Source organism: Pleuronectes platessa, chromosome 13 (assembly GCF_947347685.1).
Source record: "Pleuronectes platessa chromosome 13, fPlePla1.1, whole genome shotgun sequence".
Taxonomy (NCBI): domain Eukaryota; kingdom Metazoa; phylum Chordata; class Actinopteri; order Pleuronectiformes; family Pleuronectidae; genus Pleuronectes; species Pleuronectes platessa.
The window spans coordinates 9,777,658-9,797,031 of record NC_070638.1 but is presented as its reverse complement, the minus strand read 5'-3'; the positions used below and the strand labels follow the sequence as shown (position 1 = coordinate 9,797,031).

Genomic DNA, 19,374 nt, shown 5'->3' with positions numbered 1-19,374 from the left:
GTATTTGCATCCTGTGGAATGCAGCTAACTTTTGATCATGTTAATAATTATTAAGATAATGATCTATTTTCCTGAATCACTTTCTCAGAGCCTCCGAGTTCCAGTGAACTCCCCCATTAATAGTTTAGTTCATTTTGCAACTTCCAATGAATTGTGCTGAATGAGACACGCTGGCGCACACACTCACACACACAGTCTGCAGGAGAGGGTTTCGTAAACGCAGTAAAGGTGTGGTTTTCTACTCGGACCAAAAGCTGCTCGCTTCCGCCTCTTCCCAGCAGTCACGCACCATTTTCTGCGCAACAGGAGACTCGGAGGGGAACCGAGGAACCGAGGCGCACGGTCTGTGCGCTCTTCTGGACAGCAGAGGACCGAATAACACATTTAAAACAACCCGACGAAAACAATAACAACAACAAACATGAGTATGTACGGCTCCCAATCCAAACTGCCCAACATGGGCCTCAGGAGCAACTCGAGACCGGATTTGGCGAGTCCCAGCTTCCGAAGCGAAGTGTTCCTCGGTGGAAACGGCGTCCAGGGGGATTACCAGCAAGGGGACGGCGGATACACCTACCACACCACCTTCTCCAGGAGCTCCGCGCACGGCGGGGGGCTCCCGGGACCGAAGGTGGCCGTCAGCTCAGGGGGGACAATGAGGTAAGAGCTGAGGAAAGCACCTGTCGTAATGATCTCGTGTTTAAGCAAAGCTCTGAGACACAAGTAGGAAAGTTTGGGAGTAAAAATTTTCAATACTTACACTTTAAACTAGAAAAATGTCATCAAGCAGAAGGGGGCGTCCGGTAAGAGCTTTTAGATCAGCTGGGAAATGTGGCTGTGTGTACACAGACGTGACGTGGGGGGGGGGAGAAAAAAAAAGTTTAGGTTAGTTTAAGCATAAATTACAAATAAATGCAAATGTTTATGGACTATTGTTTAAGACCAATTCAGGAAAGATTGAAAGATTAAAATCATTTTGAATATAAATATCATTATTTTCATTGTAAAATGTTAACAAATGTCAAAAAGCAGGAGAGGCTGAAAATGTGGCCTTCGATGTACATGTCAACTAATATGGTATTGTAAAAATGAAAAGAGTTCAGGTTAGGTGAACTTTTAAACCACAAACTACAAATTCAAATATCTAAATCATTCACTGATAAAGTACACAGACACCATAACCTTTATAACCATTAAAGAAATGATGACTATTACATCAGCTTCCTCCAAGCAATGTTTTAAGACCTGTAAATGAAAAAGTGGAAATTGTCAAAAAATGTCAACATTCTACATATTTATGAAACTATTGGAGGACTCCTCTGTCAGCAACACTTTCAGCATGATTTGTGAAAGTGTGGACATTTTAAATGATCATTGTTTTCCCTCTTAAAATGACAAAAATGTCATTAAGCAGGTTGCACTTGTTTGGAAAAACTACTTACACTGACAAGGATTTTACTACAGGGTGAAATATCTCATCATTCCAAAGACCTGAGACACATTTGTAAAAGCAGCATTCTCTAGTTTGTTTCTGTGGTTCACACGTTGGTAATCCTCCTCGTACCATTCCTCGTGTGTTGCCCAATAATCTGAATCACAAACAAGGAAATACTTACACACACACTCACGCACACACACACACAAACCACTTGAATGTCCTCACATGTACTGCCTCGCCTCTCACCATTGTCTAATGTTATAACAGGGTTGTCTTTCTCTTTGAGAGACGCTTAACTCACGGTGAACAAAGGTTTATTGTTTTAGGAGTAAAAACAGGATATTATTTAAATTGCGAGAGAGAAAGTCAACAATTGTCTTGGTGCGTTTTTCTGCCCCTGAACCATTTCCTCACCCAACAGCACACAGCAGGACTTCAAAATGACTTTTAAGTCCTTGGTTTTCACAGTGTTGATCTGCTGCGCCATGTTCACTGAGAAACCTGGGTCTTTTGTGTCTTCATTTGAATTTCCACTTAATTCAATATTCATTTACATGCATTTTTAAGAATTTAGTAACATAACAACTATATTAACGCAACCTCTCTTTTAAAACTATGCTTATTTTAAGCTTTTAAATGATCTCGCTGGATTTTTATCAATTCGTACCGGTACTCTTGATGACTTCCCAAGAATTTGTCAATGTTTTATACGTCTTAATTATTTTTGAAATAATGTGTTATGTTTGTTTGTTTTACAGCGCGCACGGCATTCAGCAGAAGTCTTCATACCTGACCGGCGCTTGTCAAGACTATCTATCGAGAGCGCAGATGATGCTGCAGAATGTAAGCGTATAGCACACAGATGAACACAACTGATCTCATAGGATAATAATCATTATAATAACTAGAATGACACTCTGTAAAGCACATACCTCCACAGTCCCCTTGAATCCAATTCAAAAGCAAAAAAATGGCTAAGAAAGTCAGGAAACGTCCTATCCAGCAATGTGAAAGAAAGAGATAAATAATTATTGAATCCACCTCAAAACTTAATGGGTTCTTCCCACACCCAAACCACATCCTTCCCCAAAGTCTGTTCGTTTGTTGCAACCTTGCTTAAAATCAAACAAACAAGTGGACTGGGGTGAAAACATAACCTCCTCGGAGGAAGAAACAAAATGGCTGCGTTGCTTGGCTGCAAAAGGAAATTCTTTCAGAGCCTTTTATTGACTGTAAAACTGTTTATACAGTTATAAGTACTCTTGTTTTCACATCAATATGATGCTGCTGTGTCAGGGTTTAAAGAAGATGACAGGAAAAAGGCCGGATTTGACCTTCTAGAACAGATCATCTCAACAATCAAGTACAGGTGGAGCTCACTGTGGCTTGTGTGGGATGTTACAGGGGCATCCGGCCGTGGAGGTGGAGAAGCAGCTGATGATGTCGGCAGAAACCCTGGACCAGCTGATACTCTGTGGCCGGGAGCTGCAGCACCTGCGTATCCCCAACAACGTCTTCAGAAGGTACGGCGAGATGCGATGAGCGTGTGTAATATTGTTTAAAGATGTTTGTTTTGTAAAAATAAAAATTATATTAATATTAATAACAAATTTAACACTTTTGGAAATGTATACTAGCAGAAACGTATTGAAGCTGGAGTTTAAGGTGAATTGAATCTAATGCAATGAAAGAAGCATTTAAATAAATCATCATTTGTTGTAAAGTCTGTACTGTAATATAACAAAATATATAGTCTGAAAAAGAAACAAGATTTTTTACATGAACTGCAATAATTGGTTTATTACATTTCAAAAAATGATGTTTCAACCATGCACAGTAGCTTCTATTGATTGACTTTAATGTCGAGTCAAACAACTAAAGATTAGTGTTTGATTTGGGAGGGTGTACATTGGCTGTTTTTGTGTTAATTTGTGACACTTCCCAGGCGGCGCTGAACAGAAATGAGGTTGTAGACGACACTCCTGAATTTCATTTTCGTACTTGAACCAAACATTTCTCTGAGAAAGCCGCGCTAAGGAGGGAAGCTACACATGCTTCTCATTCTGCTGTATTTACCCACATGACCTCTTTGAAGCTGCCAGGTGCTCCGGGAAGATTCACAAAGTATTTCCTTTTCTGTCCAACTCTGCAGTGTGGAGCAGTTCCAGAACATGCAGGGTGCCATCCAACAGCAGCTTGCCGGGGGTATGACCATGAGACGCAACCGGGGCAGCCAGAGCTCGCTGGACGGGGGGAGGGCCTTCACTGATGCCATAGGCTGGATCAGCCAGCAGAAGGTGAGCTTCTCATTTTAATAACACGAGAAAAAAGAAAACACCAACACAAAGAAAACAAAAAAAGTTTGTAAAACAAAAATTCGGTACCTGGTTACTGTATTTTTATTTGCATAAAGTTATTGAGCAATTTTTTATGAAATTATATTACCGGAGGTCACCAGCATCAATACACTCATCCGTTGCAATCGATGACATCACCCACACATGTGTCGATGAAATTGGCAGGACTCTATGTGCAGTTAGGAACCTGTTGGAGCAGTAGGAATACTAGCACCTGCAGACTGATACCTGCCTGTACAGGTAGACAAGTGTGCACTGTTTGATAGGTAAAGGGAGGAGGACCCTGTGTGTGTGCGTGTGTGTGTGTCGGTGGGGTAGAAGTCACTCTATTCCTCCTTCTGCCCTCCCGTAACTGAAACCATCTGGTCACTCCGCCTAAACCCGATCCGTGAGTGAGTGAAAGAGGCCGAGAGGGGACGGCTGAAACAAAGAGGATGAAAGAGCTCGGCCATTGGAGAATGAGACAGATAGAGCGAGAGAGGAGGATGGAAAGCAGGAGAGCGAGGAGAGAGGGCAGCAGATTAAGAGGCCGTAGAAGTAGAAGTAGAGGAAGGAGCGTGAAATCTGACATTCTCCTCGGTCAGTTGTTATGGGACGGGGCAGTTGATCTGTAATGTGCTTATATGAACACACCCTTGTGCCTCCACTGCCCTGCCACCCCCATCCAGAAACACACCCTGTCATTCTGTCACCACTCCCAGCCTCACCTCTCCAAACACCCTCAGTCATACCCCCCCCCCCGCCTTTACTCAATGTGTGTGTTGTTTTCACTCGATTGTAGGTGCCTCCTTCTATAAACCACTGAACTGTAATCACCTGATGATTTACTGCTGACGTTTTCTTTTTTTCGTTGGTTGACCTTTCACCATTGGACTTTTAGTGCTTCACTCTCAGCCAGGCTCTTAACGGCCATGTTGTGTGCAGCGTCTGCTTAGTAACCGTGAAGGAAAAGGGAGCGGCGAGAGAACAAAAGCCCTGAAGAGAGAGAGAGAAAAAAAAAACGAGAGTATAGAGCAGGAACCGGCTGAAGTCGGTTTGCTGGCTGGGCTCTTATCAAAGTTTAGATGACGGAATAGTTGGAATAGTTTCCTGCCCAACAAGGGATTTAATGATTATATGCTGACACCCAGTGGACAAAAGTGGAACAAACCCAAAAAATTAAGGAATTAACAGCAAGGAATATACTTTTTACCTTTTTTCCCTCAAAGTCGTGAACTATTTTGGTTGAGGTTTTGAATGCATTTGAATTTGTTCTCATAACAACTTAAAAAAATTGTGTTTATTCCAAGGTTTGGTATCTTTTGGCCTACGTGACTAGATAATCATTTTTTCACTTTGACATAGTAAAACAACCTATTATACTCAAAAACACACAAGACACATCACAGGATTTGATCATGCTGGCGTGATTGCATAATCCAGAAGGTTAAAAGACCAAAATCAAGAACTTACTTCAAACACTAACAAGTGTTTCCTGTGTAACTAAATTCTGAAGAAGCTTATTTCTCATTGCATTATCGCTTAAAAAAAAGATTAGAAACCATTAATACAAATATATATATATATATATATACATCTCTGTATATATTAAGAAAAATGAACCATTCCCTCATGTTTTAGTAACAATTGCTAAAATCTACGGTTTCTGTCTGTGGCTGTGTATTGATTATTTTCTTAAAGAAACTGAAAGATACATAATTAATCTGTTTTTATGTAATGCTCATCTCAGGCTGGGACATGTGGGATTAAGACCAGGTGTCACAGACATGATAGGAAGGACTTAATAATACCAGCCTTATTCCTTAAAATGCAAATTACTGCATATCTCTTCATGAAGCTTTCTACAGTAATGTTTCATGAAATGTGTTATTACCCTGCATTTGAGGCTGATTTCAGGTTATATTAATTGTGTGCAGTATTAGTTGTCTCATTTCAAAAGCTAATGAACTGTGATTCTGCATCTTACAGCGAATGATTGAGACGGCACCGTGGGGGGACGACTCGGCCACCATCGAGAAGCAAATCCAAAATCACAACAAAGTTCACAGCTCTATCCAAAGGAGTCAGGAAGTAGACAGAGCCAGAGATGAACTGGTAAGTGGTCGTTCCCTGGCCCATTTTAAGCCGCTTGCTATTGTAGTACTGAAAATAATTTGTTTGACTGGAAAATGTTCAATATTTTGATTAAATTAAATATTTAAGTAAATAAAAATGAGCAACAACTAAAATCTGTTTTTCAGAGGGGCGACAAGTACAACCTCTCCGTCCTGGAACAAGAATGGGAAAGCTTGCAGGTAGAAGCAAACTCTTTTTAAAAATGAGCTGAATTGTGTCACATTTGTGTCATATTCATAAATTTGACCTTTTGCTCTTATCAGAAAATGTCCCACGGCCGCTTGAGTCAGCTGCGAGAGCTTCAGAGCATCATCGAGGATATCTCCCGAGCCATCATGTGGGTGAACGAGAGAGAAGAGGAGGAGCTCATGTTTGACTGGGGGGACAAAAACATCGACCAGTACATCCCCAAGAAGCAAGAGAGCTACTCGGTAAGGACCAGTAGCTGACTCTCACCCCTGGTTGGATTCATAACCTTCGACCCGTGGGTCTGATAACACGTTTACCTTAGTGTGTTTATCATTTATCTTCATGAACTTGGTGACAGAGTCCACATTTTGGCCGTTCGAGACCGTTAATGTCAGTTTCTTCCTTTGACAGAGGCTGATGAGGGACCTGGAGGTGAAGGAGAAGGAGCTGAACAAGCTGAAGGTGAAAGCAGATGGACTCCTGAGCAGCAACCATCCAGCCGTAGACAAGATTGAAGTAAGTAGTTTTTTCGTCTTCTGGGTGTTTTTCAGTCGTAAACAGAAAATTATTTTGTGTGGTTTTACTGATTCATCTATTTGTGCCCGCAGGCCTACATGGACACCTTACAGACCCAGTGGAGCTGGCTGCTTCAGATCACCAAGTGTATCCATTTTCATTTGAAGGAGAATGCCGCCTACAGCCAAGTAAGTACATCATCACTGCTCCAGCTCATGAGTGCGGCCTTGTTTTTTTTTTTTTATTGGAGCGCTGATCAAAGCTTCTCACTGCCGTCTTCAGTTTTTCAAGGAGGCCAACGAGACCTACATGAAGCTCCAGAAGGAGAACGAGACGATCCGCAGCAAGTTCGGCTGCGATAAGGACACCCCAATGGAGAGCCTCACTGAACTCCTGAAAAACCTGGAGGTACCGTCACACTCTGTTTAGTCCTGGAAGTACAGATTTATGTGGAAGCAGATGGTTTGTTTCACACAAACATCTGGAGATGCATCATTAGAAAACAAAGATAAACAAAAATAAATAGAATACTAGAGTCAGACCCAAATGGATTTTTCGGGACCAATGTCAATAATGATACTAGGCAATAAGGAATTTCGGATTCTGATATAATAACTGCAGACTACATATATACATACAAATTTTGTCAGGCTACTGCAAATCAATGTTGGAGATAGTTCTGTTGTGGGACCTGGGTGTAAATAGCATGCACGTCCCTCTGCTCATCTGGTCCGGCGGGTTTTGTGACAGAGCAAATGGAATGCTTCTTCTTTATCTTATAGAGTATGTGACTGTTGCGTAAAGTGTCCCAGTTTGATCGATGGTTTTATTTTTGCATGTTCACAGATAGAGAGGGAGCGCATTATGGAAAACAAGAGGCAGGTCCATAGTCTGGTCAGCAAGTCCAGGTCCATCGTCAGGCTGAAGCCTCGCAACCCAGAGGACAAGAGCCCCGGCCCCGTCATCATCAAGGCTATATGTGACTTTAAACAAGACCAGGTGGGATACCCGCTCTGTCGCACACACTCACACACACACACACACACACACTCACGCACGTACACACAGTATGAAGTGAATTACTACAACTGAACTCTGTGTTGTGTTGTATGTTTTGTGTGACAGAAAGGGATTTTGAAAGGGAACGAGGGCATCCTGAAGGACAACTCTCAGCGCAGCAAGTGGCTGGTGACAGGACCTGGAGGTCTGGACATGTTGATCCCCTCCGTGTGTCTGCTCATTCCTCCACCAAACCCGCTCAGCATCGGCCTCGCCAGCAAGTAAGACGCCGTGAATGAAATGAGATTTTTAGAATAATTACCAGATAAAAGTCTGTGCATAAACGTTTCAAAGTCCTGATACCTGCTAATGTGGTGCTGATGGGACGTCAGTATTTTGGTATTTGTGAAACCTATATAAACGTATAACTTAACAAGATGCTCCACATTCCTTATTTTTATTGAGGCAACAGTCTGATCTTCTGATATTCCCACTCTGAAATGACATATAGCTTAAAATATCAACTTTATTCAACTTATCTCTATGTGGCCCCAACTCGTATATATCAACGACTCGGGATTCATTTTATCTTTCAAATGTTAGGTTGGAGTTTGTAAACTATTCAGTTTGTGGACGCTCACAATTCAGCAGCCTCAGTTTTGGCAGTGTCATGTATATCTAATTCTTTGTTATGACATTGTCTAATATATTTCTTATACATACATACATCTGTAGACAAATGAACACTAATATTGTCAAACCTCAGAGATGCAAGTGATAAAATTAAATTTGTTTCCACAAAATACGACTGAAAACTCTGTGGTTTCCATGCACGTAACCGTGAAAAACGTGAAATGGAACTGCAGTTCATGCTTCCATTTTAGGTCTGAGGCTGACATCTACTTTACCTTTATGAGTGAATAATGACTTGTTACTGTTCCACAGGACTGAGCAGTACTATGAGGCCATCATGGCCATCTGGAATCAGCTTTACATCAACATCAAGAGTCTCATCTCTTGGCAGTTTTGCCTCAAAGACATCAACTACATCAACTCACTCAATGTCACGATGGTAAGATAACAACCACTTCTCAGTTTTACATTGTCAAGGTCCAGTGTCTGAGATTGAGCTGAAAGGGATCTATTGGCAGATATCAATAGTAAAAATTGTAAAAATTGTTGTTTCCTTCCCCTAAAATGGGCCCATTATATTTAAAGGCTTCATATTTACACTAGCGGAGGCTGCCATGTTTTTTACAGTAGCCCAGACTGGACAAACTCAACACCTTTTTAGTTTTTTTGACAACTGAAGGCTAGCACAGGTTCTCTCTCATATTTTCGAAGGGGAGGGTGAGGTGAGGGGGTATTCAATTGCAACTTGCAACTTCACCACTAGATGTCACTAAATTCTACCCTGAACATTACTTATTGTTTTCGTCGCAAATGTAAATACGACCCTGTGTCCTCGTTTGCTGACCTTCTGTGTCTTTTGCATCACTTCACCTCTCTCCTCGGACATGACAGCTGTCTAAGATGCGCCCTGACGAGTACCGCACTATGATCAAAAGACTGGAGAATCACTACCAAGAGTTCGTGCGTACCAGCAGATCATCTGAGCTGTTCGGGGAGGAGGACAAGATAACCATCCAGGGCCACTTTGACAAAGCCAATAAATACTATGACACTCTGATTGTCCAGCTGCCTGCGCACAGTGAGTGTAAAACGTCTTCACATTATCACTAACATCTCACTAACAAGCTCCTTTCCACCATATGTTCATATTCTTCAAACGTTTTTAACCAATAAAGGGGAAGATGCGACTAAGCCTGAGTCACCAAAACCGACTCCAGCACCCAAGATCCCCAAGGTCACTGTCCCCAAGGTGACCACCCAGCCTCCCCCGGCCAGCTCCACCCTCAACCTCACCCTGCTCAGCAGTCTGCAAGAAATCCGACGCAGGCTGGAGCTGGCTGAGTACGGCCTCACCAGTCACCTCCATGTTCCCCTGGGAGAGAACAGTGTGCACGAGTGCTCTGTGCACATCCAGAACCTGCAGGTAAGCAACCGTTCATCGATCATTCTGTCGAGTTAAAGGTGAGGTGCATCCTGTTGCAGAATTTGCAAAACCACAGATTAATTTATAAATACAATTTTGATTTCAGTCTGTGCATGGAGATTTGGACTCTATTCACGACGAGTACCTGCGCCTGAGAGAAATGATCATAAAGCAGCTGGAGGGGATACCAGCGGATTCAGAACAGGCCAAGTTCCTCCGCTCTGAATTAGAAATCGTCAACCAAAAACTGGGAGGCCTGCAGGGTCTCTACGCAGCCTACATTCAAAGGTACATGATTTTACTGTAAATACACCGGAGTAATGCTGAGTTTATTTCACAATGTCAAAGTAAATACTTCCCAAAATGAAGTCAGTATCAAACATAATGAAATCGCTTTTCATCTCGTCGACATTTAATCTAATCACCGTGCAGTCTAGAAGAGCATCGCCTATTATCCGATGACAAATAAGCCTCTGGGAGGAAAGGCCAGTATTTTGAGATTTCCGCTGTAGACTGCGGATATCCAGCAAAAGACTCTGTCATCCTTTTGTCCTACACTGTTTACAGTCCACATAGTTTCCTACATCACATGAGTTGTATGTTTCAACACACGAAATACAAACAGGGATACTTTTTGTAGATATTTTAGGTCCAGATGCCATTTTGACCAATCTCTGTTAAAAGTTATTTGCATGGGAATGCAGATGAATTCAAAAGCTCACCGCTGATGCATATCAGTAAATGTGTTTTATCGCCTCATTTGCTCTCCACACAGACTGTGACCTTCAGGCTACTAAACCCTGCTCAAACAAGATTGGTCAAAATAGAAAACAGAAGGCTTCTGGCCCTACAATCTTGTCTACAGATTTCTGCATTTTCACATACAGACTCTGTTTAGATGAATGACTGTGTGTTTTCAACAGACTGTCAGCTCTTCAGACCTTGCTCCAGAATCTTCTTGAGGCCGAGGACATCATCAAAGTCCACGAGGCCCGGCTGACAGAGAAGGAAACCACCTCCCTGGACCAGCGGGAGCTGGAAAACTATCGGAGCACTCTTAAGGTTCGAGACTCACATCTCTTGCTTTTAAGTTTGAGGAAATAAGCAAAAATCTTTTAATCACAGTAACACTCTTGATTCATTTGTTGTCAATACTAACTGTTTTTTTCTTCTTGATTATAGCAAATGAAGAGTGATCTGGATCAGAAAAGAGATCTGTTGACAGCTATGGATTCTGCTCTGGCCAAAGCAGTGCAATTCAATGGTCAAATCTCTGGGTCCTTCCACAAGTGCGACGTGGATTTGTCCAAATACTCGGACCTGGTGGGTCAGATGTCCGACCGCTGGCGTCGCATCCAAACCCAGATCGATAGCAGGTAAAGTACAATAGGCTGTACATTTGTTAAATACCTCAAACATTTTCTTTTCCACATCCTCCGTTTGTCATGGCCGTTAACAACATCATCTCTTCCTCTCCCTCCCACTCCTTCCTCCTCAGAATGTGGGACCTGGAGAAGCATGAGAAGCAGCTGAACCATTATCAGCAGAGCAGCACTTCCGTGGAACAATGGATAGACAATGCCAGGAAGCGCCAGGACACGCTTCAGATGGTGAAGCTCAATGACATCCAGACCCTGATGGAGCACCTCAACCAACAGAAGGCACGTCTGTCCTTGTATACATCGATGTAAACTTTGGTTTAGATCTGAAGATTTTATACATCTAGTGTACATTTATATAACAGAAAATGTATGAGTTTTAATTGAAATCAAGATCAAAACCTTGAATATTTTTTTATGCATATGTCCTTATTACACAGGCACTTCACATTGAAATCAAAGGAAAGAAGGAGAAAGTAGACGACATGCACAAGAATGCAGATACCTGTGCTACGTCCATAAAGGTTTGCCGACCCCTAACCCATTTACCGAATATGTGGACTGTATTCTTTCAATATAACAATATTCCTATGCAACAATGGTACAGACGAGTGAAGTCTATGTTGTGTTGTGTGTCTGCAGGACTATGAGCTGCAGCTGGCCTCCTACAGTTCAAGCCTGGAAACTCTGCTGAATATTCCAATCAAGAGAGCAATGCTGCAGTCGCCTGCCACTGTGGTCAGACAGGAGGTATGAGCCATGATGTCACACTGACCACATATTTACATCAACACACAAGTGGCAACTGATTGTGTATTATACTACTCATTACATAGTGCATACAAGGAATTATTAAATGTTTATAGTCTTCTTGTGCCATTTTAAACGTTAATATATATACCTGCATCATTATTATCACCTCAACATTTTAACTTCTAATTTTGATTTCATTAGGCGTCTGACATCCAGTCCCACTACATAGAGCTTCTTACCCGCTCTGGGGACTACTACAAGTTCCTCGGGGAGCTTCTGAAAAACATGGAAGTGCTGAAGGTAATTACTGGATTCTTTCATTAGTCATTGTTATGCTAGAAAAAAGCAAGATGAACGTAAGATAAATGAACAAAAAGGTGACTTAGATTTGTCCTGTTGCTCTCTACAGATAAGGAACACCAAGATTGAGATGCTGGAGGAGGAACTGAGGCGTCTGAAGGATGACCTCCAGGATAATAATCAGAAAAACAAGTCTCTGGAAGATGCTTTGGCTCGCTACAAGCTGGACCTCACTCAGTCAAAACATGAGCTCATTTCTATGGAGGAAGTGAAGAGAACCACGGCAATCCAAGTCAATGTTACCAAGGAGAACCTGGACAGCACTCAGACCCAGCTTCAAGATCTCAGTGACCAGCTGACCCGCATCAAATACCAGCTGGATGAAGAGAATAGGAAAAGGAGGCTTGCAGAGGAGCGCTATACCAGCCAGCAAGAAGAGTATGAGGCGTCCGTTCGCCGCAGACAGAAGGAACTGGAAGAGCTCAACTGGACCAAGATTGACTTAGAGAAAAGTGTGAAGGACAGAGAACGTGAACTGGAGAGGATGAAGTTACTGCTAGAGGAAGAGGCGGCCCGTCGACGTAATGCGGAATCAGATATCTCAAAGGTAAGAACACAGTGCACCCAAGAGATTACTCAACTTAAGCAGACATATGAGACACAGATCCACGTTACCAAGACCACAATCCTGAAAGCCTCACAGCAGAAAGAAGAGGACTCGGCCGAGCTGAGGCTGCAAGTTGACAGACTCACTGTGGAGAAGAGAGATTTAGAGGAGGAGCTGAGGCGACTCAGGATGTCCATTGCTCACACAGAGGAGCAGAAAAGCAGAGCAGAGCAGGAGTCAAGCCAGCAGAGGGCCTCAGCAGCACAGGAGACAAGGATGCGCAGTGAGCTAGAGGTGCAGCTGAGAAGTCTCAAGCAGCAGAAAGGAGAGGATGAGATCAAATTAAAAGATGCCACTAAAAGCAACCAGGAGAAGTCCAGGCAGATCAGCGTGCTCACATTTAATGTGGAGGAGGAGGGGAAGAAGAGGAGAGCTCTGGAGTTGGAACTCAATCATCTGAAACAGGCTGAGGCAGAGCTGAAGGCAAAAAACACCTCCTATCTGGAGTCAATTAACAAGCTCAAAATTACTGAGCAAGAGATCCACATCACCAGAGTGGAACTGGACAAACAAACCAGTGAGAAGAGCAAAGCTGAGCAGAGTTCTGCCAGGCTGCAGAGCCGAATCCGGGACCTTCAGGTCTCGCTGGATGGGATGGAGGACGAGTTGGAGAAACAGAAGAAGGCAACCCAAGAGGAGTTCACACGTAGGAAGAGAATGGAGGCTGAGCTTGAGAGGATTACACATACCTGCAGAGAGCACACCACCACGATTACCACACTGAAATCTGTCCAGCTAGAGGCTTCCACCTCCGGAAGGAAGTATGAGCAGGACCTAAGAGCCCTCCAGGAGGCTCTGGAAAAGAGCCTGAGGGAGCATAAAGTCACCAAGGAGGAACTGGCAGCTGTTAAAGTTGAGTTAAAGACACTGAAACAGAAGCTCCTGCAGGAACAGACCCGGATTCACGAGCTCAACCTGCGCAACGAGAGCCTTTACAAGACCATCGAGGAGAAGAGTCGCCAGCTTAACGAAAAAACTACAGAGATTGAAAAGCTGAAGACTCTGACGCAGAACCTGACGAAGGAGAGGCTGAGGTTGGAGGAGGAGCTGAGGGCAGTTAGACAGGAGAGAGATGAGCTGAAGCTCAGCAAAGACGCTTTTGATGGAGAAAGTGCCACTCAGATCTCAACCTTGCATGTCCAGCTTCAGAGCAGCACCAAGAGGACAGCGGAGCTCCAGACTCACATCAACGACCTGACCAAGGAGAGAGAAAAGCTCAAAATGGAAATAGACAAAATCCAAAAGCAATCGATTGAGGTATTTTTGATTGCATTTAGGGGTCATCTGCTCATAACGCTACATAATTGAACTAATTTTTTTTCTCCCTTTGCATGAATGGTTGAAGCTGCATTTAGATTTATCATGATTTCTGCATGAAATTCACCTATTTGCAAATGTTTTTCCTTAGAAAAGCATGTTGTTCACCTTATTACTTTGCACATCATGGCACTGACCCTAATTCATACTATAATAAAAATCACTTCATGAAACACTGTAATAATACTAATACTGTGCGTATGTACAAAATCAATTAAGTCTAACAGTATTGAAAGCTAAAGGACATCAAACTGGCTTATGACATCACCAATTCATGTAATGAAAATGCTATAAGTTGCTAAACTCTTACAACATGCTTCTAAGGAAATTCATGCAAACTTCATATGAATTTGAATCAAAATGTGGCTTTTTGCATATGTGTTAATAATATGTTTGCATTTTTGTACTGACATAACATTTTGTCTTGGTATCTTTCCACAGACATCCATCCTGGTGCATACGTCCCAGAGCCAATATAGTGAGCTGCTGTCGGAGAAGGACAGTTTGCTTTGCAAGCTGAAACTGCTGGAGCAGGACAAGACTCGTCACCAGCGCATAGAAGAGGAGCTGACCCGCATCAAGATCACACTGGAGACTGAGGTCCGTAGCAAACAGCGTGTGCAGGATGAGAAGAATTCTCTCCTCAAGGAGTTTAACAGTATGAAGAGCCAGTATGAATTGAGAGAAGGCCAGATCAGGCAGTGCGAATCAGACAGAGACAAGGCGGATCGTGAGAGGCTATCCCTGAAAAACGAGATTGAGAGGCTCATGAGGGAGCTGAAGATTATTGAGGAGAAGTACAAGAGCAGGCTGATGATGTCTGAAAAGGAGTTGTCAGAACTGGCTCTCAAAAGAGAGGCCCTGGAGAGAGAGATAAAGAGGCTGCAGCAGAGACCTAGCATTCTGGACCAGCAGACCCAGACAGATGAGAAAGTCCCAACAATTGATCCATCCAAGCTGGTTTTTGATGGGGTGCGTAGAAAAGTCACTGCCCACCAACTTTGCGACTGTGGTATAATCTGCAAAACCACTCTAGACCAGCTCTTAAAGGGAAAGAAGACAGTGGATGAGGTTGCTTTGGACATCCAGCTTAATCTAAAGGGTTCAGGCATTATTGCTGGCATGACAACAGGTGCTCAAGGAAAAATGCCATTCACTGCAGCCAAAAACAAAAACCTCCTCAGCCCAGAGAGCGCTCTCATGCTTCTAGAAGCTCAAGCAGCAACAGGCCACATAATAGACCCGGCATTTAATGAAAAGATGCCTGTGGATGCAGCCTGCTCCAGAGGAATTGTAGACACAGAAGACAGAGACATCCTGGTGACAGCTGAAGCTGCAAGCACAGGCTTTAAAGATCCTTACAGTGGCAAAGTTTTATCTGTGGGTCAGGCTTGCAAACAAGGCCGCATAGACAAAGACACAGCCATCCGCTTGCTGCAGGCACAGGAGTCTGTGGGAGGCATATTGGATCCTGTTCTGAGTGTATTCCTTCCAAAAGATTCGGCCTTGGATCGCAATCTTATCGACGAAGACCTCTATAGGGCTTTGAACAAAAAACCTAAATGCTACCTGGACCCTGCGACGGGAGAGAAGATCAGTTATAATGACCTCAGGAAGAAATGTACAGTCGAACCTGTTAACGGCTTGCTTCTGCTCCGTGGTCCAGAAAAGTGCATGACAGTAAAGGGTCTCCGTGGTGAAGTTCCTATTTCAGAGCTAATCGAATCTGAGCTTCTGGATGAAACTGACTTGGTGAAGATCAACCAGGGCAAACTGACCTGCAAAGATATTGAAGACAAGCTGAAGTCCTATCTGTATGGCTCTACCTGTATTGCAGGTATCTATGATGAGGCAAATGAGCGAATCATGCCTATTTATCAAGCTATGAAGGAAGGTCTGCTCATGAGGGGAACCACCCTTGAGCTTCTTGAGGCACAAGCTGCTTCTGGGTTTATTGTTGATCCAGTCAACAATGTCTTCCTGCCAGTGGAGGAAGCTACAAAGAGAGCCCTGATAGGGAAAGAGTTTAAGAATAAGCTTTTGTCTGCAGAGAAAGCAGTTACTGGATACAAAGACCCACACACAGGAAAGACAATCTCCATCTTCCAGGCTATTGAAAAAGATCTTATTGAGAAAGGTCATGGAATCCGTCTCCTTGAAGCTCAAATAGCTAGCGGTGGGATTATTGACCCAAAAGAGAGCCATCGCATTGATGTTAGTGTTGCCTATAAAAGGGGGTATTTTGATGAGGAGATGAATGAGATCCTTACTTATGAAGGAGATGACACAAAAGGGTTCTTTGACCCTAATACCAAGGAAAACCTTACATATCTTCAGTTGAAAGACAGGTGCATCACAGATCCCAAAACAGGCCTAATACTCCTGCCACTCAAAGACAAGAGGAAGCCGCAGAAGTCGCAGGAAAGCCGCACCAACGTCCTCCGCAAGAGGCGGGTTGTGATCGTTGACCCAGACACTGGACTGGAGATGTCAGTGAGGGAGGCCTATCACCGCGAGCTGATTGACTATGACACCTTCCTCGACCTGTCAGAGCAGGAATGTGAGTGGGAGGAAATAACCATCCAGGGGTCCGATGGCTCGTCACGATTGGTGATAGTGGACAGGAAAACAGGAACCCAGTACGACATCAAGGACTGTATGGAGCGTGGTATCATTGGCCAGAAAACTGTGGATCAGTATCGAGCTGGAACGCTAACCTTGACCCAGCTTGCTGACCAAATTATCAGCAATACCAGTAGCTCTGACATGACTATTTCATCGAGCAATGCTGATGATATGTTCACCTGCAGCAGCCCCGCCCAGGCCGCACCATCCTCTCCAACCGTCCGTAAACGCTTCAACAGTATTTCTATTACTGTCTCACCCCCGGAGATGTATGATGACCAGAGCCCTGTTGCAGCCATATTTGACACAGAGACCCTGGAGAAGATAACTATTTCTGAAGCGCTTCGAAGAGGCATAGTTGACACTATTACAGCACAAAGGCTGCTTGAGGCCCAGGCATGCACAGGTGGGATTATCAACCCTGCCACTGGCGAGAGACTGTCGCTGCAGGATGCTGTCCACCAGAGCATCATTGATGACAGCATGGCTGCTAAGCTGAAACCTGCCCAGAAAGCCTTTGTTGGTTTTGAAGATTTAAAGACTAAAAGGAGGATGTCCGCAGCAGAAGCAGTAAAGGAGACATGGCTGCCTTATGAGGCGGGTCAGAGATTTTTGGAGTTTCAGTATCTGACAGGAGGCCTGATTGACCCTGGCACTGGGGATCGTGTGAGCATCGAAGAGGCTATCCGCAAGGGGTGGATCGACGGTAAAGGGGCGATGAAGCTTCAGGATTCACAGAGCAATCAGAAGTACCTGACCTGTCCCAAGACGAAACTGAAGATCTCCTACAAGGAAGCGATGGATGGCTGCATGGTGGAGGAAAGCAATGGCATGAAGATGCTGCAGGCCTCCTCAATGTCCTCGAAGGGAATCAGCAGCCCTTACAATGTGTCTAACCCAGGATCACGCTCTGGCTCCAGGGCTGGTTCCCTTGCAGGATCCAGGAATGGATCTCGTAGAGGGAGTGTGGATCATTCCTCTTCTTACAGCTTAAGCTTCTCCTCAAGCAGCATCACCGAAAACTCCAACACTGCCTTTTAATGCACTGCACAGTAAAAGAGTGAAACTAGGCTAGGCTTATTAATAGCGGTTCCTATGCAATTTAAGTACTGTTTGCTTTTTCTAAAAAAGTTATATTCTGCCACTTATTCGATGTTGGGAGATTTGTTTAAATACTGAATCAAAATGCATTATATTGTTTTGGATTGTTTTGTAGTGTTTTGGTGATTAGGTGTGTGAGTATTAGGGACCGGGGTATAATTCACGATTTTATTGTATTGCATACGTTTTAAATGAACATATTTGTCATAACAACATTTAACATGGCTTTTGTAGAGAATCTAACAGTATGTTGTTTCAAAATATGTCTGTTGACCTCAAAATCGGCTTGCTACCCTAATTAAAGTAGTTGTTTCTTATGCTTAGTTTATTTCAGCTTGACTCATGTACTGTATGTTTCCTTCTTTTTTTTTTAAACAAATGTTGTTAATTGCAAATGCTGAGTTTTGGCTTAAAATTCTGGAATGTATTGAACAACTATTCTTTGCCAAAAAAATGTTATTCACATTATTAACAAACAATAAATAAAAGTTGAAACAATTCAGATGCAATCGTTCTTTTATTCATTCATTTATGAGCTGATGATCTGTATTGTGCAGTAAAAGCTCAACAGTAGGCTAAATTTAACGGAGAGGCTTCTGTTCATCTCAAAGGCAGTACCCATTGTTACCCATGGATGGCGCTAGGTGTCATGCTGAAGACCATATATGAACAAACATGGGCATTAACCAAACAATAATATTATCAAAAATCACTTGTGTGCACCAGAGAAGATACCACTGGACACTTTGAGATGTTTGAATTTGTATATATGTTTAGCTAAATTATAAAGAATATGACACATTAGAACTATAATTCTTGAAATCTTATTTCACATTTGCCAACATTGCTACGTGATCATCCAATATGTCGGCAATAGTAGGCTACAATTGATCTACACAGTGAAATAGATTTGTATACTTTTACAGAGTAACAAAGGGAATTGAGTTCATTTAGAGCAAAGTCATGGCCTGAGGCCACGAGTCAAACTAGTTTGACACATCACATAATTGATTGTTTTGGGCGATGAACTTCAAAATTGATTTCATGTTTAATTATTCCTGTTTCCTGTACTTCAGATTAATACATGAATTATTCAAAATTGACAACACAGTAGGCTATATATTAAAAAAAAAATCCATTTTATTTTATTTTATTTTCGTTAGGGAAATCATTCACTTTACAGGTTTGTAATTAGACACAAAACCAACAAAAAAGTACAATCAACTACATACATCACATTTACATTAATTGCATTGTTAGTTAAACTTATCTCGTCTGTACTGAGCCATATCTGAATAGGACGTATCTTTCTTCCAAGATTCTCTCCTTTTATTTTATCATTAGGCAACTATGAACACACAAAAAGATTCCGCACACGTTCACAAATTTGCCTTAAAACGCAAAACAAACTGCTCCTTGTAATACAGTCTCTTCAGCAGGTATAGCAATTTCTCTGAAAGCAGGTCTGGTGCCTGTGAGCTGATACTACATCCATTTGACGCATTTTTATAGGATAATCTCTCTAATATATAGATTTCATAAATACTTTTAACCTAATGTTT

At 42.7% G+C, this 19,374-nt stretch overlaps 1 protein-coding gene across 2 annotated transcripts; it reads left to right on the top strand.

The window, feature by feature from the left end:
• Positions 1-253: 253 nt before the first annotated feature.
• Positions 254-18,310, top strand: LOC128453987 (desmoplakin-A). 2 transcript variants are annotated; one of them, XM_053437110.1, is made up of 24 exons: positions 254-660; positions 2,197-2,281; positions 2,843-2,961; positions 3,591-3,735; positions 5,764-5,889; positions 6,036-6,089; positions 6,174-6,341; positions 6,511-6,615; positions 6,708-6,803; positions 6,898-7,023; positions 7,462-7,614; positions 7,741-7,895; positions 8,560-8,686; positions 9,139-9,325; positions 9,423-9,670; positions 9,777-9,958; positions 10,594-10,732; positions 10,853-11,046; positions 11,169-11,331; positions 11,490-11,573; positions 11,692-11,799; positions 12,004-12,102; positions 12,212-12,709; positions 14,528-18,310. In XM_053437110.1, the coding sequence occupies exons 1-24, from the start codon at positions 422-424 to the stop codon at positions 17,750-17,752; spliced, it is 6,825 nt and encodes a 2,274-aa protein (XP_053293085.1). In that variant the 5' UTR covers positions 254-421; the 3' UTR covers positions 17,753-18,310. The 2 variants fall into 2 exon arrangements, with proteins under 2 accessions (XP_053293085.1, XP_053293084.1); XM_053437109.1 differs by having other exon boundaries at positions 12,212-14,026.
• Positions 18,311-19,374: the final 1,064 nt, after the last annotated feature.